This window comes from Pimephales promelas, chromosome 15 (genome assembly GCF_988280905.1).
Source record: "Pimephales promelas chromosome 15, fPimPro1.hap1.1, whole genome shotgun sequence".
Taxonomy (NCBI): domain Eukaryota; kingdom Metazoa; phylum Chordata; class Actinopteri; order Cypriniformes; family Leuciscidae; genus Pimephales; species Pimephales promelas.
In genome coordinates this window covers 16166130-16193747 of record NC_142783.1, presented here as the reverse complement: position 1 = coordinate 16193747, position 27618 = coordinate 16166130, and the positions used below count along the sequence as shown (strand labels likewise).

At 37.1% G+C, this 27618-nt stretch overlaps 2 protein-coding genes across 2 annotated transcripts in view; one reads left to right on the top strand and one right to left on the bottom strand.

Annotated features, from left to right (window-relative positions):
* The first annotated feature begins 965 nt into the window (after positions 1–965).
* On the top strand, positions 966–2657 carry gja10a (gap junction protein alpha 10 a). The gene is made up of 2 exons (XM_039671581.2): positions 966–2345; positions 2619–2657. Exons 1-2 carry the CDS (start codon positions 966–968, stop codon positions 2655–2657), a joined length of 1419 nt encoding a protein of 472 aa, XP_039527515.2.
* Positions 2658–3087: 430 nt separating this feature from the next.
* The window catches only part of bach2a (BACH transcriptional regulator 2a), a 29399-nt gene continuing 4868 nt past the window's right edge, over positions 3088–27618 (bottom strand). The window contains exons 2-5 of the mRNA XM_039671567.2: positions 16773–17026; positions 12624–14042; positions 5594–5800; positions 3088–5499 (exon numbers count right to left, since the gene is read on the bottom strand). Of these exons, the coding sequence (XP_039527501.2) occupies positions 5068–5499; positions 5594–5800; positions 12624–14042; positions 16773–17012 (2298 nt within the window). The 5' untranslated portion in view covers positions 17013–17026 and the 3' untranslated portion in view covers positions 3088–5067. The remainder of the gene's footprint in view (positions 5500–5593; positions 5801–12623; positions 14043–16772; positions 17027–27618) is intronic.

The window sequence follows — 27618 nt, the reverse complement described above, 5'->3', positions numbered from 1 at the left end:
CAACATGGAAAGCTTTGGCCTAAACTCAAAGGGGAAAACAAAGAAAAATGGTAAATTAGAGTTGATACATCTATCGTTTTGTGCTATAGGTGCTGGGTCAGATAAAAAGATCACCTTTTGGAAATTCCATACGACAAACATGCACAAGAAATTAAACACAGTTTGCTATTAAAACTGGGCTTTCCTATTATAACACTTAAGATTAACGGTTAAATAGGATGAAGATGCATGCTTACTAAAGTTTGAGACCCATTTTGTTGTTCGAGTCAACCCGGTAGCTCAGCTAAAATGAGTGCGATTGCATGAATACGGCTCACTAGAGAGCAATATCATGATATTTTGTGTGGCAGAACATTGTATTGACTGACTGCATGAGGGACATTCGGTTGGTTGGCAACTTTTTATGTGTGTGGGGGTGCTGTTTTCAGCAATTGCTTGAAAAGATCAGCCATGGGGCATTGTCCTGTCAGTTTCTGATCAATTTCTAAATCCCGTGAACTCGCTGCATGAAACAACTGTGGGGAACATTCACTGTAGCCGACATTATGCGGAGAGACTGGCTGTGTTTTAATGTGCAAACTCCATGGCTTTAAAATGAAGGAATGATTTTCCTCGTTGGGGAAAACATGCTTGTTTATATACCAAGGAAACTAGACAGCCAATCCCACTGAAATGTAAGTGCATTTTAGGTTGGTTTTTGCTTTGATTCGCTTAGTTATGTCATTTTGTTTGTGCCTGTGAACTATCACTTTGTGCTAAATTAAACATTGCATGTGCATGTCTTCTAGACTTTTAGTGATTTACGTCAAACATCCTTACTTTGTATGTCGGATCCATGCAAAAAGTCTCATGCATGACGGCTATGCCGTTTTCATGCAGAAAAATAAAGAATAGACCAACTTGAACAATAGGCTAACCTCATATTTGTTTTGTCTTAAACTAAGCACGAACATGTTGCGGTGAAGATGGGGGACTGGAACTTGTTGGGGAGCATTTTAGAGGAGGTTCACATTCACTCCACCATCGTGGGTAAAATCTGGCTGACCATCCTGTTCATATTCCGGATGTTGGTTCTCGGCGTGGCGGCCGAGGACGTCTGGGTGGACGAGCAAAGCGAATTCATCTGCAACACGGATCAGCCGGGATGCAAGAACGTCTGCTACGACCAGGCTTTCCCGATATCGCTAATTCGCTTTTGGGTACTGCAGATCATTTTCGTTTCCTCGCCTTCGCTGGTGTACATGGGACATGCTCTGTACCGGTTGAGGGCTTTGGAGAAAGAACGACACAGGAGGAAAATCCAGTTGAGAGCCGAGCTGGAAGAGATGGCACCCCTCTTGGAGGAGCACAAGAAGTTGGAGAAGGAACTGAGGAAGCTAGAAGAGCAGAAGAAAATAAAGAAGGCTCCTCTGAGGGGCTCCTTGCTACGCACATATATTATTCATATCCTTACCAGATCAGTGGTGGAAGTGGCGTTCATTGTGGGGCAGTATATCTTATATGGCATAGGACTGGATCCTTTGTACAAGTGCGAGAGGGTGCCTTGCCCGAACAGCGTGGACTGTTACGTCTCCAGGCCGACGGAGAAGACTATCTTCATGGTTTTCATGATTGTCATTGCAGGGGGTTCGTTGTTCCTGAACCTTTTGGAAATATCCCACCTGGGGGTGAAAAAAATTAAACAGACTCTAAGCGGTCTCCAGTTCGTCGAGGACGACAGTCTTTACAAACCCAAGCATTCGACTATTCAGCAACTGTGTGTGATGACGGACTATTCGCCTCACAAAAACCCGCAGTTGAAAACGTTTATCCCGCAGGGGCAAACGGACCCACCGCCGTTCTTAAACAGCACTTGCGTCGGTTCGAGCAGCGACATAATGCGGCACAACAGTTTCGCCGCGGCCACTCTCCCGGTGTCCTGCATAACCCAACAGCCCCGCCAAATGCGCCAGCCCAGCCAGGGAATGATCCATGAACTGCACTCCCAGGCATCCATGGAGATGCTGGAGGACCGGGAAAACCGAAACCACCATCTAGAGAGCTGTAACGGCTCAGAGATGGACGTTAGGCCTTTTAACTTGGGTCATACCGAAATACCAGCCTGCCTTCGAAACGCTCTGCACAGGCCCAGCCGCTTGCCGGACCTGGGGGGTGATACTTTAGAGTCCTCCGAGAGTGACTTTTGTCCACCAAACAGAAAAGCCAGTTTCATGGCACGTATGCCCTCGGACAGCATGTCCGGCAGTCCGTCCTGTCCTTCCACTAGAAGTTCGGAGTCCGAGCTGGGCTCCCTCAATGACCTGCCCATGAACCCACCACCAGGGGGTGGACGACGGATGTCTATGGCAAGTAGACACACAGCCACTCTGCTGGTCATATAAAAGCTTTCTTATCCAAAATGACTTTTTGCATAAACATGTATCCCATTTAAGTATTTATTTTGTAACAGTTAAATGAATTGATTTTGTGGTTCTTAACCAAAAAACTGTTAAAACTATTAAGAAATTGTGTAAAAACTGCCAGCTACATTGAAGAAATTTTACATTATTATTATTATTATTATTATTATACATTATTACTTTTCAAATGTGTGCCTAATTTGTTTACTTTTTTTACAGAGTGTATTCTTGGATATCTCTTCCATCATGAAAAAGTGAGAAGGACAACAGGAATGTAACAGGCCGTTCATGAGCAGAAATGAATGGAGATATCAGCGACAAATGGTTTAACTCTGATCTGCTCTGCTTGGAAAGCACTGGTTTAACACGGCTTTATTGTGGTATAAACAGTGCTGTTTTGTACCATTGATTTTTTTTTTTTATTGTAAGCACCTTAATTTACCAGTAAAGCACGGTGTAATTATTTTCCATGTCTAATTATGGAAGCCAAAAGACATCTGTGCATGTTTCTAAAAGCTTCAGACAGCTGGAAAAAAAAGCTTACATCCATAAAATGTGATGCAAGCTGATGGATTCTCTACGAAGAAAATAAAAGTTTTCTTATTTCCAAAAGTGTTCGTGTTTGAATTCAGGGTGAATACAGATCATGCAAATTGTATGCTCCTCTGAGCAAATGATGCAACACGCGTTCAATCTGCATAAAACATGCTTGGCAATTTATTTAATATCCTAGTAGACAAATTCAATGTGGACACATTCAAGAATGTAACAAATACAGATTGTGATCATTGAGGTCACAACTTTTCAAGATTTGATTAACAAGGGAAAGCAAAAAAAAAAATCATTTTCAAAGAATCCCACAAAAACTGTAACTATAAACAGAATATGTACAATACATACAAAATATACATAAAAGAAATGATTGTAAAACATCTTTTAAAAATGTTGTAAACCAGTTCTGTGAGTCGAGAGGTATATCGATTTTATAGGTAGATCTGTGAATGTTCAAACTCTCCCTACTGCATGTAAACTAATAATGAATATTCATATTTGCCCTTATCACAACTATTCAACTGTGATGCATGATAAAACAAGGCCATTATAAAATGCTTTATCCAAATTCAAAGGTCATGATAGATATTATATATACATATATATATATAATTTAAAAAAAATCTGAATATGCACAGAATTTTTAAAAATTTAATCTGGTAATTTGTAAACATTATGAAGCCATATTTGAAATCTTGTTAGTCAATTATTTGAGCGTCATCGTTTATGGTGCAAAACTGAACCCACATGACAATATGAGATTTTTTAAGGGTCAAATCTATTTGATTTTTTCCCAATACAGACTTAAGCTAACATGTGACATGTTCGATCAGAATCCCAAAACTTTTGGTACAAACAAAATATTAAAAAAAAAAAATCTGCTTTAATCACATATTCATGCAGTTCACAATAATTTGAAGTAAATAGACTTAATTAAAACTCACCTTTGAACTATAACATTGTGACGATATAGATGCAAGTCACTTAAAGCAACAACAATGTAACGAAGCAATGAGATTTTTCCAACTGTTGTCACCTTAAGGCTTGAACTTTCACCTCATGTTATTAAATCAAACGTGTAAAAGTGTTATAATTACACTGATTTAAAGGAGGGAGTGTATTGGAATCTTTTAACGGCGAAAACATTCAATTAATTGAACCCCGGGAGTGGAGTGTGGTTAAGTGTACAAGTTAAACATTTAAAAAATAATAAAAGGTCCACCCCACTAAAAATATCTAACCAAAACATAAGAGAGAAAAATAATATTGATTTGCTTTGATATCTGACAACAGTCAAACGACAATGTGCCTAACACCCTGAAGGAATTAAAACAGATCAGAGAGATCAAAATGTGAGCTGCCAAAATGTACAAGGTCAGAATGATTCATTTACGTTTTATGTACGCTTGGAGAGTTTTATACACAACAGACATCCCTGATCAAACATATCAACAGTCTAGAAAACTGAGCTTCGAAAAAATCTGTAGAAAAAATCTGGACCGTATCAAATGGTGCCTCATCACAAAATATTTGAGGGGACAATCATATATAGGCAGCTAATCGTCAATCCTGACTGGATTGCTTCATGATCTATTCTGAAATTTTGCAGAGAAAGAAAGATCCGATGTTCATTTCTCAGTGCTGAAAAACAGATTGATTGCAAATTCAGGCGAGAAGCTGTTTAGTTTCTCTGTTATTCAATTTAGTTTTTTCTTTATGCACATTAGGAATGCTTGAACGCACAATAGGTACAAGACAAACGTCAAACACTCGATATTATATTTGCATATTCTGCTTGATTTGAAGTTGCCTTGCCACCAAAACTAAGTTTGAAATTCCTGAGATAAATCTGAGAACTATATATATATGAATGAAACGAAAGTAATAATCAAAAAAGAAATTATTTTAGCATCCTATACAGTATGTATGAGAACACATCCATGTGCACGCACAAGCAAAAACACATGAGGTGCACCATGTAAACAGAACAGTTCCCTAAAATGAAAAAAAAAAAAAAAAATTATATATATAAAACAACATTGGAAAAACAATAAAAAAAAAAAAAAAGTAACATTAACACGTATTGACCCAATACTCAAAATGCAGTTTACCAGACTCAGTTCCTCTCAATGAGCTCTTCTGTCGTACACTTCACAGTCATTTCTTGGCAAAAATCAAATGTCACACTTGAGCTGCCCGTCTGGGAGGGCTCCGACCTCTCCTGGGGCGGCACAGCCTCTCGGTCCACTCTGAGGTGTGGGTGTGAAGGTTCAACTATGGTGTGACCGTCAGGGGACGACACCACTTTGCCATGTGAGGTGAGGGTGATGTCTATACTGGTGGGACTGGGACAGATTCTACGGTCTGTACCGGTCGAACCGGATAAAACTGGGTCTTGTTGCAGACCATACAGAGATAGAGACTGATCCGGACTCCGTTGTTCCTCCCTGCAGACCTCCTGAGACAGAAAGGAGAAGTTTTCCCACAGCTCCCCCATGCAGGTTTTCAAATGGCTGCGTTCGGTTAGGAGCTTCTGTCTCTCGCAGACCTAATGGAGGAGAAGCACACACAGTAATGAAGGTGGACAGAAAAATCTAGATTCTGCTGGTGAATCTGGTAGGGTTGTTTCTGGTGTTGCCTACCAGTTTGTGAATCTCACGCTCCAGGTTCTGGATGCAGTCCAGCTTTCTTTTCCTGCAGCGCTGAGCTGCGACTCGGTTTTTACCTCGCCGTCTCATGTCGTGGATGAAGTCTAGCTGATCCGTGGTCAGTTTGTGCATCTTTATCATCAGCTGAAAGTCGTTGCGTGGAAGCTCTGTGATCTGGTCGACTGAGAAAGGCAGTTTCACCTGCAAGTGTACAGAGCATAGTTAGATGCATTTGTTGCAATATATGCTACTTAATATACAAGCAATTATAATAAGTTCATTTGGAAAATTTCACACATCCTTTACAGAATATATGGTGCTTCACCACTAGATGACACTGTCATCTAACTTGTATGAAGTGTTTTTTTAATTTGTTTTCAGAGCACTGATATAGTAAAGGCCTCATCTGCTAAAATGAGCAAACTTATCAAATTCAAACAAAAGTTTAGGAAGAAATGATCACAGTATGAACAATATATATATATGAAGAGTTCAGATGCAAAAGCCTCTAAATGCCATTTGAAATTTTCTTCTTTAATGATGATTTATCATCAAACTTGTATATTTAAGTTCAGTAATTTTACTTAAATAACAATTAATATGTAATTATCATTGCCATTTAAGTGAAATCACTGAACTTAAATATACAAGCTTGATAAAAATGATCATTCTAGAAGAAAATTTCAAATGGCACTTAGAGGCTTTTGCATCTGAACTCTTGAAGAGTTCAGATGCAAAAGCCTCTATGTGCCATTTGAAATTTACATATATACATATGCATATATATATATATATATATATATATATATATATATATATATATGTATATGAAGAGTTCAGATGCAAAAGCCTCTAAATGCCATTTGAAATTTTCTTCTTTAATGATGCTTTTTATCAAACTTGTATATTTAAGTTCAGTGATTTCACTTAAATAACAATTAATAGGTAATTATCATTGCCATTTAAGTGAAATCACTGAACTTAAATATACAAGCTTGATAAAAATTATCATTCTAGAAGAAAATTTCAAATGGCACTTAGAGGCTTTTGCATCTGAACTCTTCATATATATATATAAATATATATAAAACTAATATATATATTAGTTATTAGTAAAACTCCTGAAAGATTTTCACAGAAATGCTATATGACAATAAAATTATTCAATATCAGAGCCTTTGTTTCAAAATATTTGGTCTTTTACACTTAATAAAGGATTTTGGGTACACTACCAGTTTTGGGGTCAGTAAGATTTTTTAAGGTTAAGATAACTTGATTTGATCAATTGAGAGTCATATTTTGTCAACACAAAAGTTTTCTATTCATCAAAGAATCCTGAAAAAAAAAAAAATCAAGTTTTCGACAAAAATATTAAGTAGCGCGGCTATTTTCAGCACTGATAATAAGAAGGAATGTCAGCATATTAGAATGATTTCTGAAGGATCATGTGACACTCAAGACTGGAGTAATGATGGTGAACATGCAGCTTAACCATCACAGGAATAAATAAATACATTTTAAAATATATTAAAACAGAAAAAAACAAAAATGTAAAATATGCTATAATATCTTCAAATCATAACTTATTTAATAATATATATTAACAGTTTTGAATGTATTTTTTAATGAGCTTCATTTGACTGGCTTTAGATTGTCATGCAAATGAAGCAGCGCACAGGACACATTATGGTTCAATTAAAATTCTGTAAATAGAGCAACCCGTATTCTTGTTTCAGTGCAATGACAGATATGACACCTGACTTAAAACTCAGCTGAGGGAGTCCGTCATGTTCACCATGACGAATACTCCCTCTCTCTGCTGTGACCTTGTGCCACTGCTCAGTCTGTGTAAAATGGAGGTCTATATTTAACCACTCTACTACAGAGAGCTCCGTAATAAGGCTAGAATGACAGATTAGGCTTCCAGCAGCACAGGCATGTTTTCTCCTCTCCTTCTCTCTGAAGTCAGGTCGTTTCTGGGAGAAGACACTCATACTGTGAAGTAGGGCTCATCTGTTAGCCAGTGAGGTGAAGCGGCCCATCATCAGATGAGAGCCTGGGGGCCGCTGCCCCACTTCTGTCTGGGGACCTGCAGCTGGGAGCTTTGAGTGAAGGGCAGAATAAAGACGGCTATAGAAAGATTGATTCAGCAGAGATTTCTACACTATACTGGGCTGAAATTTGGCATTTTGTTTTAACCTAATTTTCCTTTTATTTGTGACTAATAAAAATAAAAAAAAAAATCATCAAATAGTAGCATGGTATTATCAGTGTTTTGGACATGTACTATTGTATTCTAACAATAGTTGAATAGTTAATTTTTGGAAATTATAATAAATAATTTCCCATTTAAAAAATCTAATAACACCCAAAAATAATGGTACTTTATTCAATGAGAACAAGAATATTTATGGTCATGTCTTTAGAATTTTCAAAGTTTTGAATACAGTGAGTAGATGGAGTTGTTATAAATGTACAGTATGTATGATTAAATAGGCTATTCATGTAATTATTTTTATATGGGATAAAGTCAGATTGAATAATGATTACGGTAATACGTTTATAAATGACCGCAGATGTATGTCTGAAATATGGCACTGATGAAGGGTTGAACCTGAAAACATTTTGCGCACCTTGCACTTTATTTGTGGCCTTTGGAAACACTTTTTTGGATCTACACACAACGCAAGAAGTTTGTTCATTCATATGTTTGGGACTAGACTAGTGTTTGGTGCTACGCCTTTCCATTCTCTCTACAAAAAAGTTTCAAAGATGAAGAAGAAGAAAAAAGAAAAAAAAGAAAAATCGATCTGCAAAGTGCAGTAATTATTTATATCTGTAAAATGTAATAAAATCAAGAATCTGCGATTTGTTGATTCTCTTTAACTGACAAAAGAAAAGAAAAAAATCCAATGTTTCCACTGATCAATTTAATTTAGTACAACACCCCAAAAGAGGTCAAATAACACTAAAAGATTATAGAATATCCAAGTTAAACCGTTTTGAAACGTCCACAATTAGCAGAAAAACTGGAAATAGGTGAGGGTAACGTGTTTTGGTGTAATATTAGCATCCACCAAAGACATGAGCTGCGTCCGAAATCGAATACATCCCTACTATATAGTATGCGAAAAACAGTACGCGAGCAGAGTAGTATTTCCGAAATCAGAATTCGAAAAACTTTAGGCGAAAAGTAGCCTACCCGGATGACCTACTACTTCCGGCGAGATTCTGAAGTGCGCATACGATGGTCACTTTACTATCCCATGATGCCACGAGAGAGGAGTTGTCGTTATGTTTGAAAATGGTGGAAACCGGAGATGCGGCTGTAACGTTAGAAGATAAACACAGACACACATCCGTATCTCTATTGATTCATTCCTGTTTATTTATCAATGGTAATATCACAAGCAAATAAATGTTTTTTTTCTTGCCAAAAATCAACATCTGTCATTGTTCATAGGGGTTTTGTGTGTGTTTTATGAGGTAAAATTTATTAGGTAAATAAACGTTATTTGAGAGATTCCTTAAAAGGCGTGATCTGCGAGCAGCTGACCGACGCCTCCTCTTGGTTGTCGTCTCGGACGATGTAAAAACGCAGATGAAAACAGAAAGCAGATCTAAAAACAGCTCGAAGTTGGTGCAGTCACTGGAATCGGCTCTTTAAATTTTCGCACTGTTGTGACAGCGTACGTCACGTGACAACAACATGGCGCATGTAGTGCATCCGGACTCATTCATACTACCCGTATTCATACTATATAGAACATACCTTTTTAACAGTCGTGAAGTACGTTCTTTTTTAAATATAGTACCTACTCTATAGTAGTACACAATTAAATATAGTATAGATATAAATATAGTAGTACGCGATTTCGGACGCAGCTTCAGTCTTTGCATGCAAAGATGGGTCATGGCTCACCACTTTGTGCCAAATATCAAGAGAAAATTGCCAAATTTCTCAAAGCAAGATTGCAAAGTATTTAGGTCTTTTTACCCACATTGTGAAAAGTTGTGAAAGGATTCTTGGAATCCAGAGGAATCTCAGTCCGTATAGGGAAAGGCAGGAAGCCTCTGTTGAATGTGCGTGACCTCAGAATCATGCACATTACATGAGAAACCATCAAGCTGCTATGTCAAATAAAGCCACGTGCTTGGAGTACTTTGGAAAACTGTTGTCACTTGACACAGTCTGCCGCTGCATCATGAAATGCAACTCAAATCTCTATTACGCAAGGAGAAAGCTATACATCTGTTCAATGCAGCGATCCTGCCAAGTTCTCTCGGCCCGAGCTCATCTAAGATGGTCTAAAAGACAGTGGAAATGTGTGATGTGGTCAGATGAGTCCAAGTTTCAGCTTGTTTTTGGAAAAAAACAAAACAGACTCAGTCTGTTCTCAGTCCCAAGTTCTCAGTCCCAAAGACGAAAGGGAGAAACCAGACTTTCATCAGCGACAAGTGCAAATCTGTCATTATATGGGGATACATCAGTGTATACGGTATGTATGACTTGCATTTGTTGGAAGGTAACATTGATGTGGAGATATACTGTATACTGGGATTGTACAGAGACATACAGAGGACATCTTTACTACCCTGTACTACCAGCAAGAGGACATCTTTCCTGGGAAGCAAGACAATGCCATGCCCCATGCTGCACAAGCTACAACAGACACTAGACTTTCTAGACACTCTTGACTGCCTGTCTGCAGTCAAGATCTGTCTCCTATTGAAAATGTATGGCCCATCATGAAGGGAGAATCGGACAACAATGACCATAGACTGTTGAGCAGCTGTCTTAAATCAGGCAAGATTGGGCAAAAATCCCACATGCAGAACTGCAATAATTAGTATTCTCAATTGATAAACATTCAAGAAGTGTTTAATTAAAGGAACGGTGATGTGAAACGACAGTAAACGTGCCTCTTTCCCAACTTTCTTGGAGTCTGTTGCAGCCATCAAAATAAAGTGTGTGAAGAAATAGTCAACTTTATAGTTACCTAATACCTACTCAATGTGTATCTGAAATGAATAAAAGACATTGCCAATTTATATAGTCTGTTTGATGTACTGAACGGTCTAATCACATCAGTGAGATTTAGGGCTCTTTCATTCCTTTTGTTTGGTCCAGACTTTCGGACTTTTCAGTTTGGTCCGAATCAAAATTACAGGTGTGAAACCTCCCCTGGACCACGGTCTGGACCAAACAGATGAAATTTGGTCAGACGAAGAGAGGTAGTCTCGGTCCAGATCAAATTGAAAAAAGGTTTGGTTCGTTTCTAGTGTGTATGGTTCAGACTTTTAGACTTTTTACAGGAAGTTCTGGTGGTTCCCAAAAAGACAAAAAGCAGAAGGTGGCAGGAAAAATGAGCCGTGGTAGCACATGGGGAGAGGAGGAGACGAGGTTTTAAACTAAAGTATGGTCTGATGACTTCTTCTCCACCTTTCCTGCCGGCGACAATAAAATGTTCCCACGATGAGGGCGTTCATTCTGCAATTTGAACTAGCATTGTGTATAGTTGGTGCTGCAGGTAATTATGCCATAAAGTTAACAATATAGTTGCAAAGATATGCGTCTGTTCATTCATGTTGCCAATGTTACCCGCTGAATTGACAACACTCAGACGTCAGACGCAGGTACATTTACTAAACCAATCAATGTCAAGATGGAGCCCACATAGATAATGACGACAGGACGCAAGTATGTCGCGTAAAGTTCTTTAGTGCGCTGGCATAATTGCAGTGTGAAACCAAAACTTTCTGAAAGTACAAAATGTATCAAAACGTGAACTTTGGTTCGGACCTTGGTGCGGACTTTCAGGTGTGAAAACGCCCTTAGTTACTTTATTCATTCCTTGAAATCAGTAATCTGATTACGTAACTTGCAGTACTTCTTAACTTGCAGTATATCTTATTCAGTTAGGCTTTAAGTAAATTTATCTTGTTTTATAGATTTTTTGGGAATGCAGAAACTTGGCACAATAATATACAACTAAGTTGTGAATATATCAGCCATTTTACAGTGGCTTAGAAAGGTCATCCAATAAGATTGTAGAATCTATCAGTTTCATAATGCTGCAGTGAAATATCTGGGATATATCTGAGAATCCCATTAAAATGCAATATCTGTGTAGTCACTTGTAAACTGAAAAAAACTCCTGAATTGGGTCATTAAAAATCAAACGAGATTTGAATGAGACAGCAAATTATCATACACAGATTCTTGAACTGGCAATGTGTCAGTGTTTTGAGGAGGAGGAACAATTATGTCATTGAGACCTGAGGAACAAGAATGGCTCAGAGCTTATTGCCATGGCAACCCTGCAAGTGTTTGCCAAGTTCCTGCAGTTTTAATCTCAATTTCATGGTGAGGAATCATGTGGGAATGTTTTGTAATGATTACATTTTTCGTATGCATTCATGAAGATTTTGCTTTTTAATGGGATAAAGTATTATATTTGCATTTGTGCCAATCAAAAGCTCAAATTTCGACAGCAAGTGCGCTAACCACTGGAACAATGTTGCATAGTTTTAAGGAATGAAAAAAAAAAATTGTGTTTTGTAAAACTTTGTTTTATTTTGATTAATTGTGCTACTACACTGCAAGTTGTTTCTTCTTATTGTTCATTATTTGGAATACACAGAGGGTTTCAGGCAAAAGTGACACCACTAATCAAAAGGCTTTGCGAATGAAGTGAATTGGGCGACGTGTTTGCCGCGAATGTCTTCCACGCAAGTTGAAAAATTTGAACTCGAGCGAATGTTCAAGCGTCTAACTAGACGCGATAGACGCGTATTTGACGCTCTATTCTCGTTCGGTGTGAACACACCATTAGCCTTTGTATAATAACTTCTTTACCTGTGTAATAGATTTTTTGGGTGGGGAGAGTAGTTAAAATATACAATTTATTTTCTTTGGATATTTGCTGGTTAGCCTCCAAGTTTTCCAATAAAAATATGTTATATATGTAAAAAGTGAAAGAATCAATAAAGTGAAACAAAATTTTCCAAAATGTATACCAACCTCTTGTCTGCGCTCTTTGGTGGGAAACAATTCGCTATCTCCATCAGAAAAAGATCCAGATTCATCACTGGAGTTAGTGTCATATGACTTCTCGCACTTGATCTTTGGTGTCCCCGAAGTGCTATTCTCCCGGTGTTCGAGCGCCAGACATCGCGCCATGGTGGAACAAGGAGAGGTAGAGAGCTCAAACTGGGGCAGGCTGGAAGGAGATCCTCCACTGCCATCCTCAGCGTAGGAGTAGGAAGAGCAAGAGCTGGAGGTTCTGATGTGAATGTCGGCACGAGACGAGCGTGGACACATTTTAATGGGCACCGGACAGCTGCTCTTTAGGTGCCGGCGGTAGGGCAATGGGGGCTCTTGGGAGACAGAAGTAGGGGACAGTGTTTGGGAGCAGGGGAATGACTGGCTGGAACCTGCCCATAGGTCTTCCGGGGTTTCCTGTCCCAAACAGCTCTCACCAGGATAAGAGTGCGCCGGTGCCACCAGATGGTGGGAAGTCCGAGAGGAAAAGATGACGCTTTTTCGGTCGCTCTCCTGGTCAGCTTCTTGCGAACAGGTCCTCTCAAAAGAAAATGACACCCCATCAGTTAATTTCTCAGCCTTCTTTGAAGACATCACATCAAGTCCCCCAACAAAAGCCTGATAATTCTTTTGGAAGTCACCCAGAGCAACTTGTTGTTCTCGAAACGGAGAGGATTTGCTGGCGGGTTGCAGATCAGTGGTAAGATAATGATTAGAAGAAGTGACTTCCTTTTTAACAAGGGAGCGCAGGCACACTGGTGAACTTTTGCTCACAGGCAATTCAGTTGGTGTTGAACTATGTTGCCTTCCCTCAAACTCCATTTCCATGTCCATCTCTAGCTCACAAACTTTACCCCTACCCAGACCATCCTGCTCCAACTCAGACAATTCCAGTGGTACACAAACTTCTCCACTGGCTGGCTCTGCCTTCACCTTTGAAAGATCCAGGCTCCGGGCATTGCTGCTGGCGACGGTATCCTGCAAGGAGCCAAGAAAGCTTGAGGTACTGCTGTGTGAGGAGGTGGTTGAGTTGTGCTTAGCATGAACCTGGTGGTACTTTCTATATTTGGGATAACGAGGGAGGTCGAAGGTTGGAAGATGGAGGTTGTCTGTGACTTTCAATTGCTCAGTTTCAGGGTGCAGCCTTGATCCGAACAGTGGAGGTTTGGAGTCACTCGGTCGCACGTTTCCGTCCTCTAATGGGGGACTCTGGCTGGTGTGCATGCCATCAACCTCACCTTTCATCTGGGCTTGTAGGAAGTGGAAGCAGGAGTCTTCAAGGTTGTGCATCCCCAGGAATTCTGCACAGCACATGACATCCTGGATGTTGTCCCTGTTGAGTAGCAGCTTGGCTGTGTAAGCAAACTGCAACAGCGGGGCAAAGCCTTTCTCTGTAATCTATAGAAAAAAAAACAATACAATATTTCATGGTCAGTAGTATGAGTAGTATTTTATTTAAAAGAGCCACTTTTGTAACATTTTATTTGTTCCCCAAAGACCACTTATATTGTTACTCAAGGTATCCTGCCATAATTTCCATTCATTCTTTACCCCCTTTATCATCCCGAGATTACAAAATGCTTTTTTGTACCTTTAAGACCTTAAAGTAATAGTGATGCAATGATATTTCTAATTAATGGCAGACATTTTTAATACTACATTGTCCAAATAAATACATTTAAAAAGAACACAAAAATCTAAAATGATTTTAAATGCAAACATGTAATTAATCATACCATTCTAATGTACGAAAAATAGAAGTTTATTTTGAGATTACATTTAACTGTTATTAAATTATTATCGTTTTGAACAATTAAGTGAGTGTTGTATGATGACAATTGCAATGTAAAAAATAAGGAAATGAGCATACACAAATTATTTAATATCGATTGATATTTATAGACAACCACAGAAAAGTGAGAGGTCAGTAAGTTTTTGAAAGAAGTCTCTTATGGATGCATTTATTTGATGCTACATTTACACAATACTACATTTTGATGAAAAAAAAGTAGTATTGTGAAATATTATTACAATTTAAAATAAATGTTTTCTATTTTTTATTGAAATTTAATTCATTCCTGTGTAACTTTTCAATATAAATAATAATAAATAAAAAAAAAATCGTACTGACCCCAAACTTTTGAACGGTAAAATATAAATAATAATAATTTAAAAAAAAAAATGCAACTGAAACCTGCATTTCAAAAAGTGTAAAGAAGGAAACCCCTTTTATGAACTCCATGATATCTTCTTTAGAAAAGGCTACACAGTCAGAAGACATGTTTTGACCACAAATGTCCAAAAATGCTTATCCTCAAATCAAATTTTAAAAATCGCAACTGTGTGTGAGCTTTCTATCAAGGTCTTTCAAGCTTTATGTCATGTAATAAAATGAAGTGAACCGCATAGTGTCAGGAACCAAAATAAATCGCCCTTCTCATCACATTCAATCACACCATCGCTCTCGCAGGTATCCACGAATGCTCAGGGCAGCGATACTACATCAAGAACATCATCTTTAAAATAGAAAGTCATCCTGCTGAAAATACAGCTCCCGCAGACATTCAGTCAGTCCTCCAAAGAGCTGCTAATAAATAGAAAAGCTTGGGGGGGAAAATGCTGAGCATTCTGTAGATCTATTTTCAGCTGGCATCAGCAGCTGCCGCCTGCAGAAGCATGTCTTTATGGAAGCCAAGCGCCATATGAGACTCCTTTAATGTTATAACCAGCAATCCTAATGAGGGCAGCAGGCAGGGACGCATGCACACACACACAAAGCAGAAAGGAAAGACTCCACACTATAAAGCAAGAGAGGAGCAGCTCAGCATGACTCTGAGGAGGAGAGAATGAGATATGGAACCAATTTCCTGGTCATTACAGAATACAATTTGACATTAAGTGTTTTGAAGATGAACGATAATTAATATATAAGTAGAGCCAAATGGGGGGCCTTCTGACATATCTGGGATATTGTAATACAAGTTTGAGCTTTTGAAATCACAAAGCACCTAAAGTATACAACACAGAGAATCAACCATGAATAAATCATACTTCATCAAGCACTGTGAAGTTCTGAAAGGAAACTCTGCCAACACTCCTGGCAAACACAACAACATAAGCAATTATATCAACTCAAAGCTGCAGATGATGAAACGCGTTTTCTCCACTGACACATTCCTTCCAGACTACTCTTCTATCTATCAGTACAATAAAACACTTGTTGTTGAAACACAACATTCCTAAAAGAGAAATCTTTTGATTACAATTACAGGAAAAACAGTAATATTGTGAAATATTATTACATTTATTATTTTTGAAATGTAATTTAGGGCTGTGAAACAATTAATCGTGATTAATCGCATCCAAATGTCCAAAATAAAAGTTTGTGTTTACATAATATATGTGTGTGTAGTGTGTATAATTATTTTGTGTATATATATATATATATATATATATATATATATATATATATAAATACACACACATGCATGTATATATTTAAGAAAAATTTGCATGTACTGTATACTTTATATATATTTACACATAATTAATATTATACATAAATATTTGATACATTAATAACACATTTTTCTTAAATACTGTATGCATATGTGTGTATTTATATACAAAATAATTATACACACTACACACACATATATTATGTAAACACAAACTTTTATTTTGGATGCGATTAATCGCGATTAATCGTTTCACAGCCCTAATGTAATTTAATCCTGTGATGCAAAGCTGAATTTTCAGCATTCATTACTCCAGTCTCTAGTATCAAATTATCCTTCAGAAATAATTCTAATATGCTGATTTGGTGTTCATAAGAATATAATTCCAAAGAATATTACTAACCATGTTGCACTGCTTAATATTCTTGTGGCATTATTTTCTTTGATGAAAAGAAAGTTCATAATAATAGCATTTTTGTAACATTATAAATGTCTTTACTGGCTTCTCTTTTTATCTATTTAACGTGTCCTTGCTGGATGAAAGTATTCATTTCTTTCAAAAAACAGAAAATGTGAGGTTTGTGAGGTTTTCAGCGCAGGTCATTTAGGTGTATCCTTGCCGGCTGTTAATGTATTCTGATTTGCACCTCTGCCAAATGAGGACACTCACCTTCTGTGGCAGGTTGATGACCGGCTCATGTTCCGTCTGGCCCCTGAGCAGCAGGGAGAAATACTGGCTACAAGCTGCCAGCACTGCCTTGTGGGCACGGATCTCCCTCCCCTCCACCAGTACTGTCACATCACACAGGACGTCCTGCTTCCGCTGTTCATTCAGGCACAGGAGGATGTTGGCACAATGCACCGTCGACTCATACACATACATGGGAGCGTCAGGCTTCTCCGTAGACATTCCTTGCTCAGACCCTGGGGACGAAAGCAAATAAACAAAACGGGTTACGTGACTGCTTTGCATTTTGAAACGTGGTTTCATTAATTATTGATTGCAAGTTTGACGAAAGAAAATAATTATCACAATTACTGATGCAAGCGCACAGATATGTCTCAATTCAAGCTGATGACCAATTAGCAGCATGCGTCAGCTTCAAAAGCGGACTGATAATTAGAACTTTGAGAAGTGATTTCCCAAAGTAACAAGACAGCAAATCGAGTTTCAAAGAGGCCGTAGTTGCACATAAATAGCAAATGTTTAAACAAGTGCAATGGTCTGAAAAATAATGACAGAATGTGTAAAAAAAGCACACTGAAGCTCATAAATAATGATAGATGATTACTTTACAGGCCAGTTGCTACATATAGAAAGCCAAAAATGTGTTGCCGACTGTAAAAAATGTAAGTGTATAATAGGGTATATGGGCAGCCATCTTAAGGGAGTGTAATGATGGCTCTGCATGGCCATATAATGGCAAAAGCATATGATAGTGGTAGCCTCTGTTGCACTATTCGTGCTGGTTCCATTTTTAAGATGATAACAATGCCAATGCTTAAAAAAAAAAGAAACAAGTTTAATTCACACCAACTTGAAGTCAAATGTCTACTGCATATGGCCCCCCAAAATAATTAGATCCAAAAATCATTAAGTGAAATTCATTTATGGGAAATTTTTAAGAGTAGAAATTTTATGTATCAACATAAAAGTCTTTACTGACACTTTTTCTAAACAAGTGTGTATTTCTTTTAAAACCATTAACAAAGAAATCTTACGGTCCCAAAACTTTTGAATGGTAATATATATATATATATATATATATATATATATATATACATATATAAAATACTTCAAGTATTATTTAATAGGATCAACCTTCTGATGATGGTTAGAAACCCCAAATACATTACATTAATAATTTTTGTTACATTAAAATTGCATGTAAAGAATGTTAAACAAGTTGCATATGTTAAACTAATCCAAAGAATAAACTTAATCCAAAGAATAAAAAAGAGGATTATATTGTACTATTTATTTTATTTTCTAAGCGAAAGCTAATCTATAAGTAAGATAAAACACTGTAAAACAAATATTGGTGGTTTAGCCAAACTTAAAACAAGTAACCTGGTTTCCATCAAATTTGAAATAAAAAAGTAGTTAGTAGTACAATGGAGATTGGTTTAATCAACAGAAACTTAAAATTTTGTTATTTGAGCCACATAAATTGGTTTGACAAAAGAAAAAAATGTTTGTTTTTTTAGTGTATGAGAATTAACAACAATATTTGATAAGCAGTCATGTCATAAGTGAGAATATTTACAGCCCGCTTGTTAATAATGCAAAACAGTGTTGTAGTACTCGAGACTCGGACTTGTCTCGGACTCGGTCTCGAGACCATATTTTAATGGTCTTGGTCTTGTCATGGACTCGTGTCCATTTGGACTCGGAATTGACTCGTACTCGAACATTTTTTTTTTTAGGACTCGGAATTATTCCCGAGTCCACTCGAGTTCAATTCAAAATATTTTTCATGATTATTAATGTATGTTAATAAAATATTTCTTTAAATTTATTGACATGCCCAGTGATTGGTGATTTTCTAGTGCGCAACTGCGCATGACAAATTGTAATAAAATTACTTTTAACACCACCTACTATGTGGCCTTTTTACCCTAAACTGATCATATTTTTTAAACTCTAAGTAAATTCAGTAATAAAAAAAAAGGATTTCTTTAAGTAAATAAAAGTAAATTAGGTAATCAACCCTCACTGGTCTCGGTCTCGACTCGGACTCGACCGTCTCTGGTCTCAGACTCGATTCGGACTCGACTCTCTATGGACTCGGTCTTGACTCGGACTCGACTCTCTCTGGTCTCGGTGTCGACTCGGACTCGAGTGAGGTGGTCTCGACTACAACACTGATGCAAAATAAAAACAAACAAAAAAAAAACATTGAGGATGATAGAACACCTGATTTATTTAGTGATTCTACAAAACTAGATTTGGTTTCTCTCTGTTATTCTACTTTATTCAGTTCATTCCTGGTATTGAAAAGTTGAAAGGAAGAACTAGAAAGGGGGATCTTCCAATTATTTTGAAGCAGAGAAGATGAGCTGTTGAATAGCATTTGCTCACTCTAACAGCATATTTCACAGCATATTTCTGCATCTTGGCTTTGGCAATCTCAACATCAGCTTGTGAATCATTCACACATTTCCAAATAAATCACATACAGAGAAAAATGTCTGATAGCAACTGTCATTCGCTTGCTCTGCCAACACTAATGCGATATCAACACCATGTCAATTCATTCAGCGATGCCACTCTGAAAAGGAAAAATGCCATGCAAATAAACTCAGGGAATTACAGCGTGTTTCATCATCGACATTGATGCATGACTATGTCAGACAACCATGACCATAATGCAGATGAGCGTCTTCACAATGGAGCTCAAAGTATGGTCCATTGTTATTGCTGCACAAACAGTACAATGAAATATGTTATCAAAAGACAAATTACTCTTAGAAAAGTGATCCTCTGTAAACTCATTCAAGTGCAAAACTAGGCGTAACGGTCGCTGTGGAAACAGACCAGTGTGGTGGTCTCCCTAATTTACGAAGCCCCCAATTCCCCGACCTAGATCCACTGCCAAAACCAAAATGGCTTTATATTATGGAGTAATAATTTCTTTGATGGATAATACTGTCATGAGCATGTACACTAGGAAGGAACAAACAGTAATTAGATAAAATGTATATAAAATCGGGAGTGCGGTAGCACTGAATTGTAATTGCAACACAAATTTAATGTACATTTATTCATTTTTAGCATTTAGTCATTTATTTGCAATAAACACTTTAAGTGGGCTATTAAAAAAGTGTTAGTCTTATGTTAAATTATGTTTACAGTGTGATATCATATTGTGTGTGAAAGAATTTGTCCACACCACTTCTGAGCACAAGTCAACTGTAAGTGTTGTGTAAGGTAGGCACTAGGCAGGTTTTTTGTGTTCATTTCTATTTCTTGTTGCTGTGCAGGCTCTTTTATTGTATATGACAGTGTAAACAGCTCAATAACCCTTTTATTTAAAGGCTTAGTTTAGGTCCCTTAGATGGGTCCTTTTGATTAAGATTGAATCAATACTGTCAATAATATTTAAATAGTGCTTTTCTGGGTACTCAAAGCTCTTTACATATACAACTTTCGCCAGTAAAGGTAATGGGCGTGAACAACGTGCGCTACACAGTTTAGCCAATCACAACACACCGGCCCAAACTAACCAATCTGAGCCCATTGCCTGTTTCCGAGAGAGGTTTCATAGACTCAGGATGTAAACCGGTCGTTCAAATGACAGAGGAGAAAGCGGCTTACAATAAAGGTGTAATTGATGAAAAATAAGACTTTTAAAAAAAGAAAAACACACAAATACATGTTATATTGCACCCCATAAACAAAATCATGCAAAGAAAAAAAGCAGTAAACCACCCCTTTAAATGAGTGTTCTCACAGATACACTTGTGTATTGCAGAGTTTTGGCGAGTTTTATATACTTGATATTGTTTCTTAATCAAATGTGGTGTTTTTAGTCCGGTTAAGCAAATACATTCAAATAATCAGTCCAATACAGCACTAATTTAAAGAAAACCAGGCTTATTTAGTCAGAGAAAACAGTGAATTGCTGTCCAGTTTTCAGTGAATTATTCATTCCAGTGAGTGTTTAGCTTTAAAACACGAGCTCTGTGATATTCTTTACAATGTACAAATTCAGGACAATGTTTTTTTTTTCTTCTATTATGTTGCTGTGTTTAGTAATTCTGAATAGATCCATGTACAGTAGTACCACTAGGCATATAATGCAGTCAGGTCAACACTGTTGGTTTAGGATCTCCATGTGGTCCTGTGTTCAGCATTCATTTGTTTTACTAATTTAAAATCAACAAAATTAAAATAAGTCCATTAGATCCCACATGTAAAAACATTAAATAATTGATTACAAAGCACAAACACGGTGACCCCATTTTCCAGAGAATCACCAAGACATTAATTAAAAAGTACATATAATTCAAGGCCTCCTACTTCAGGGGGTAATATGGCCGTTACGACCACCAAGAGAAGCCTGGCCTAATTTCATCCTGACCTGATTACAGCAGCTCTTCTTTCATTTCCAACCATCGAAGAGCTTTCTGAGAATAATAAGAGTGCTGTCTTGTAAAAATAAAAGCTTACGAGATGGTGAGATAGTTTACCATGCGGAAAAAAGAGAAACTATCAGTCAACAACTTTAATATGATTAAATGTGCTGTAGAAACATGTATCCAAAGTTATTGAACAACTTGACCAAAGAATTTCCATGACAGTGATTGGATAGGATTCTCGACGGCTCTCGAGCTGAGAAAAGATTGATGAATAATTGAGCATATACTCGTAAAATATATGGGCTAACCGCTATGGTTTCTAGCAAGAGCAGCGATGAAGTGCAGCCTGCTGGCTGATGCTTTTAAACCTGCAGGTCGGTATAGAAAACCACACAGGACCAAGCAGAATGACACAACACACCTCAGATAACAGCTCATCTTGGGGGGGATTTTCCAGTAGGAGATTCAACAATGACATCATAGTTTCAACAATGAACTATTGTGCTCAAAATAAGGTTAGCCGTCTCTCTTTCAGAGGGTCACTGTCATATTCACAAGCCTGTATAAAGGACGTGAACAAATGGTGTTTGAAAGAATGGATCTCATTGAAAAAAAAAAAATTAAATGCAAGCTATTTTTTGGTACTCTGTGGGAAATGTCCCACACATCTACCCTGCTTCAGGTCCCAATGCAAGTTGGACACAAAATACCAATAAAATGTCCTTATAGTCAACATGGAGTAAATACACTTGTGCCAGTCCACGTAGGCCTATTTAAATAAATTACAGTTAGGCAAAACAGTTGTTCATTGAAAGGCAAAGATGTGTTAGCTAAACAGCTGAAATATCACTCCTCAAGTCTTTCAGGGCATTCCTAAGCAGGCTTTCCAGTGCAAAGATAGGGGGTGACTCAATGAGTATTTTGAGCACTGGTTGCTGAAACAGAGCTTGAATGAATCATGATTTCTCAGACTGAAGTGAGAAGTGACTCATAATGCTCTTTAATATGGGCAGAGGCAACCGTGACACAAAAAACACAGCAAGCAAACTATAAATATACGCAGAAGCTCACAGTGAGGTGCATAAACATAATTCAGAACAAGCAGTACATTATACAATTAGCAGATGGTCATGAGCTAGGTATTAAACCATTATTTTAAACTAAAGTAATAAGTACGTGCATTACAATAAATGTACCATAAATAAGGGCTGTTGGGCATAGCTTAACTGCTAACAGTTTACAATGGCTTCAAATGTGATTTATACAATTAAAACAGAGTCAGAACTAATTATTTAGAAAGAGATATATCAATATATTTAAGAACTTAGTCAATATTCAATATCAATTAACATTCCAGGCAAAGTATATTGAAAATGTCTAAATGCAATTAAAAGTACTCCATTTTCTTTCAAACTTCCGTTCAGAGATTTTATGCTTTTCAAAATGTTTTCATAAAAAGGCTGCATTTATTTGATCGATGTTAATATATTTTATTTAAAATGTAGGTATTTCTTATCATCAACATTTTTGTGTAAACACTGATACATTTTTTAAAGAATCTTTGATTAATTAAAGGATAAAAAAATAATGCTGTTCTTTTGAACTACTTTGTAATAAAAAAAAAATACTTTTTTTTCTATTGGAAATTTTACCGACCCCAATCTTTTGAATCTTTAAAACATGAAAATTGTCAAAATGAATCTTCTGTAAATATTTTGGAGCGACCGTAATGAATCAGTGAACTAAAATTACGTTTTTGCAATTGAAGTTTAAATAAATTTAAAAGGCACTAAAACATGTTAGCTCAGGTCCATAACATACAGATTTTGATTTTAATAATGTATTAATGTTAAAATGAACATGAACTAAGGTTAATATATGGTTGAGTACTCATTTTTAGTAGAGCCTGAACGATAAAGGATTTTGAAGGCCGATACAAACATTTTTTTGGTATTTTTTTATTTATTTTTTTGTTTTATTTATTATATGATAATGCCTTTTAAAAAGAAACTTGTTAGCTAGATTTATGGTTAGCTAGTCTATGATGAACCATAATTTAGCAATGGATTGTCATACTGCAAATTGTAAAACATACATTTTCAATATAACAGGCCAAGGAGAGATGATACGTCTCATTGCTATAACTGTCACGCGCTATTAAAGAAAAACTTCAGTCACATTGTCAAAAGTTAAAAGGACAGTCAGTCAACTACACTGTAACAACGTAACGTAATTATTACTAGCTAATTCCACTGCACTCTCGGCTTATTTAACAGCAGCAAAACTGGACATGATAGTCACAAATTTTGCCATGCTTATTTGAGTAAAGAGAACTGATGGGGATGTTATTTTAATTGTTGTTCAAGCAATGGATGTCTCATGACCAACTCAACGAGTTGCCCTCTGGTGGACAAACTATACAACTCCAACACTCATGATGACATGGTTCAAGCCATTTTAACTGCCGATACCGATAGTTTTGAAAATGCCTAATATCGGCCGATAATATCGGCCTGCCGATATATCGGCCTGGCTCTAATTTTTAGTTCATGTTTACTAATATAGTTAACAAATGGAACCTTTGCAAAATACATAAAAATATGTTAAATACATGTGGCTTAATTTTTAGCTTATGAGGTGAAGAGAAAAAAAACGTTCAGTTTGCAATGAGCAATGCTTGACAACACAATAAAACTACCGATACACTGTAATGAACACAGGTGCCTAGACTGCGCTTTTGCAGTTTGACTTCACACTTGATTGTAACAGGAGCATGCTAGTTGGGTCACGTCATGTCACTCGCATATAGATGACATGTCAGTATGACCAAGTCCTGGACATCCTTTGTAAACAGATGGTAATTGAGGCCAGCATGGGAGGCAGTACCCATCTGAGGGTGACTGATGGTTCAGCCAGCAGGCTGCACCTGATTTGCTCACTACAGGAAAATATCATACATTTCGGAAGAATATCATGCAAGTACTATGGCTTCAAATAGCTCGAGAGAAATGATTAACAATCTTTGGGAAACATTGAAAAGCTTTGAAGATTTAATTTGGCTATGATCTCACAAACTGATCATGAAACATCAAAAAGGAGGAATTGGGGGAAAAAAGAAAAAAAAACTCTGAAATGGTTTGAGCGCTCATTAAAATTTCCCCACGCTCTATAAATTTGACGAGGAACAAACACACATTTGAAGACAGTTTACTACTTTTTATTCATGTAAGACAACATAGACAACAAAGGCATGTCAAGACAACAAAATCGGTTTCTGTACTAATTAATGACGTGACGAGGCAAAATGCTTGCAAGAACGATGAACCATGTTAAGTAGTGTCCTGAAATGGTATTTTGATTTATTTCCTTCTTTTTGGGCCACTAATTGGGCAAAACTATTTGATTAATTAACGCCTTAGCTCATGAGAAATTCCCTGTTGTAATTACAATCTCAGAAGCATTCCCGTTTCCAGGACTCAATTATGCTCCTTAAACTGCAGAACCAAATTACAATGACATTTAGAATCACCGCCCTGAAGTTGAGCTGAAGTCCACTGTTGTCATTTCAATAGATCTTTCCTAAATAAAGCACAAGTATATCAATCCACTGGGAATGACCTTTCTTTCCTGTCACTTCATTTTCTAGGATGTCGTCTTCGTCTCTCTTATTTCAGCTGAACCACTGACATCACATACCGCCTGCGGTACATCTCAGTCTGCAATGAGAGCATAATACTGGACCACTCACTTTAAGTCAGTCAAAGCTAAATAAAGCAACAAAAGAGGTAACAAAATTCAATGAAATCCAGGATATTCATGATCAAGTTACACATTATGAAATGGATAGTTCTGGTCCTGGAAGTTGATTTTTCAATCCAGCTGTACTATGTGCTGCACATAACGATGTTCTTTAGCTGTGACTACATTTACAATACAGTATAGCATCTTGTACCTTAACTGAACCACTATAATAAAGACTATAAGAACGATATAACTGCACGTCATAGAGAGCACGACCCAAAGAGTTTATGAGGTTAAGTGCAACCCACATGTCATTACTGAAACCCATGCGTGTTGTTTACTGCTTACTATGCAGCTGGTTTCCTGCATTCATATTCAGCTGTGTTACTTTTACCTAAGTCAGCTGATGACCTACTTCAAACAGAGGATAAAAGTCAAAACTCCGTTTTTATCTGTCTGTCAAAGCGGAAGATTCCGGTAAAACAAAAAAAAAACAAAAAATGCAGCGGTAAGCATCGTCACACTTATATTCAAAGGAATAATGGAGATGAGATGGGGGTGTAGCTGGAGATTTGTGTATGCTACTTCAGCATGAATGCATCTGGAGGCTAAACATTTGGATTTGCAGACCGAAGCTGCAATGGCTGAGATACAAAAATCTTTTGTCAATAGGCATAAAACGTCTCGTAAAGAAACGATTATTCTGCACCACTAAAATGTCACTCTTGCACTATTTTAAGAAAATGAATATACTCCACATTCCATTAAATCACTCAATATTAAATATAAAGTATATTTATAGCATATGTTGCAAGTGAACACACGTCTGTTTTGTATCAAACATTAAAATGTATTGAATTAAATATTCAAATTTTGTCAAGATTTGTCAAGTTTGTTTGCATTTTATTTTATTTTTTAAAGACAAATGTATCAAATATTATACACTATTCTTCATAACTAACCCCCTCCCCAAACCCAATAGCCCAATTTTTAATCTTTTTTTTAGTTTGTATTTTTTTTTTTTTGTATTTTCAAAGGTTCCAAATTGTATTATCTCGCCTATGCGATCATTGCATTTTTACAATGGGGTAACATTGTTGTTAAGAATTTACACAACACAAGGAAGCTTGATTTTTTTAATTAAATTGAAAAAAAAGTAGCACAAATAAATACAATAGAATAAAGATACAAATAAAGAGAAACGTTTTTGAATAGGTCTAACACTTCAGAAATAGGCCAACAGAAACTGAATAAAGTAATAAAATGGAAAATAACTGGGTAGTATTTTAGTCCTGACTAAATTAAATACATAGGCTATTTATCCTGATTCCTTAAACTTAAAAGCTATCATTTTATTGTTTTGAAAACACAATTAATGGCAGACACATAAGGCTGCCGTCACTTTAAAAGCTAGTGCACGGATCCTGTGTTCATATACCGTGACTGTCACATGCGTTTTATGCTTATTAAAAGACATAACTAAGAGGATCGAGGATACTAACGAAGACCGACATTGACACAATTTTGCGTGTTAAAGCAATAATTAATCTGTGAAAAATAATTGTTGTTATAGCCCTACTCGCGAGCTGAGGCGGCGAGAGGGCGAGAGAGAGAGAGAGAGAGAGAGAGAGAGAGAGAGAGAGAGAGAGAGAGACTGGTGAATCACTGTGTGGAGTAATTTACTAATACAACACGCTAAAGTGAATCAATGGTTGCGGAATTTTCCGCATTATAAGTGGGAGACCTGTGGGAATTATTAGAATTATGTGCAAATTCAATACCTGCTCCGAAATTCATATCCCTTGTATTATCCTTATTTTCACTCAGTTACCACAGCCAGAAAACAAAAGGAAATATAATCAGCAAAGCTTGAAATGGCTCAGCGATTTACTGCAGAACAACTACTGATCGCAATAATATATTAGCGTCACTGTCACTTAAAAGGACTGTGTGTAACTTATGTAATTTGTTATCTAAAAACAATATTTTTATTCATAAATATGTCCTCAGTGGTGTACAAATACCTTGTAAACGAAAAATGTATGACCTTTATATACAGTACATGGGACGGGTAAGTCCATGTCATTAAGTCATTCCACCATCTTGAAAAACTATAATAGCAGAGAGGATCAAAAATTACTTGGCAAACGCGTTTCCACAATGCGGTTTTGTTCAGAGCCAGCGTCACGTGACTGAAAGCAGCAAAACCGGACGAGCAGAGCAGTGAGAGGCGCTTGTCTAAACCATAGGCGGTCCAAACCCGGCAATTTTAAAAAGCTGAATTACAATTTTATTTTCTATGGCGGATCATACGGATGCCGAGCCACAGGAGAAGTAATCCTGGTCACTAAAGTCCCAAATTGAACGAAAAAGGACACGTGACCACAGCACAGAGTACAAAAAACAAGATAATGACGGGATAGCTTTTTCCAGGTGGATAGAGCGAATGAATGAGAAAGATTTCAAAAGAGTCCTGCTGAAGTCCTGCTTTCTCCTCGACAGGTAAGTCGATGTTACAGTCTTAATTACAAGCATTTTTTGCTTGGTTGTGTATATAGACAGTAGAACATTTATGGCGCTTTTCAATTACCAGTACCAGCTCGACTCGGCTCGCCTCGGCTTGGCTCAGCTCGCTTTTCGTTCCGTTTTCCATTGCAGACAGTACCGCTACAAATAGTACCCGGTCGTCATAG

Coding starts and splice junctions, on each gene's coding strand:
- gja10a (XM_039671581.2), top strand. CDS start 966: ATGGGGGACTGGAACTTGTTGGGGAGCATTTTAGAGGAGGTTCACATT. Junction 2,346..2,618: donor GTGGACGACGGATGTCTATG/GCAAGTAGACAC, acceptor CTTTTTTTACAG/AGTGTATTCTTGGATATCTC.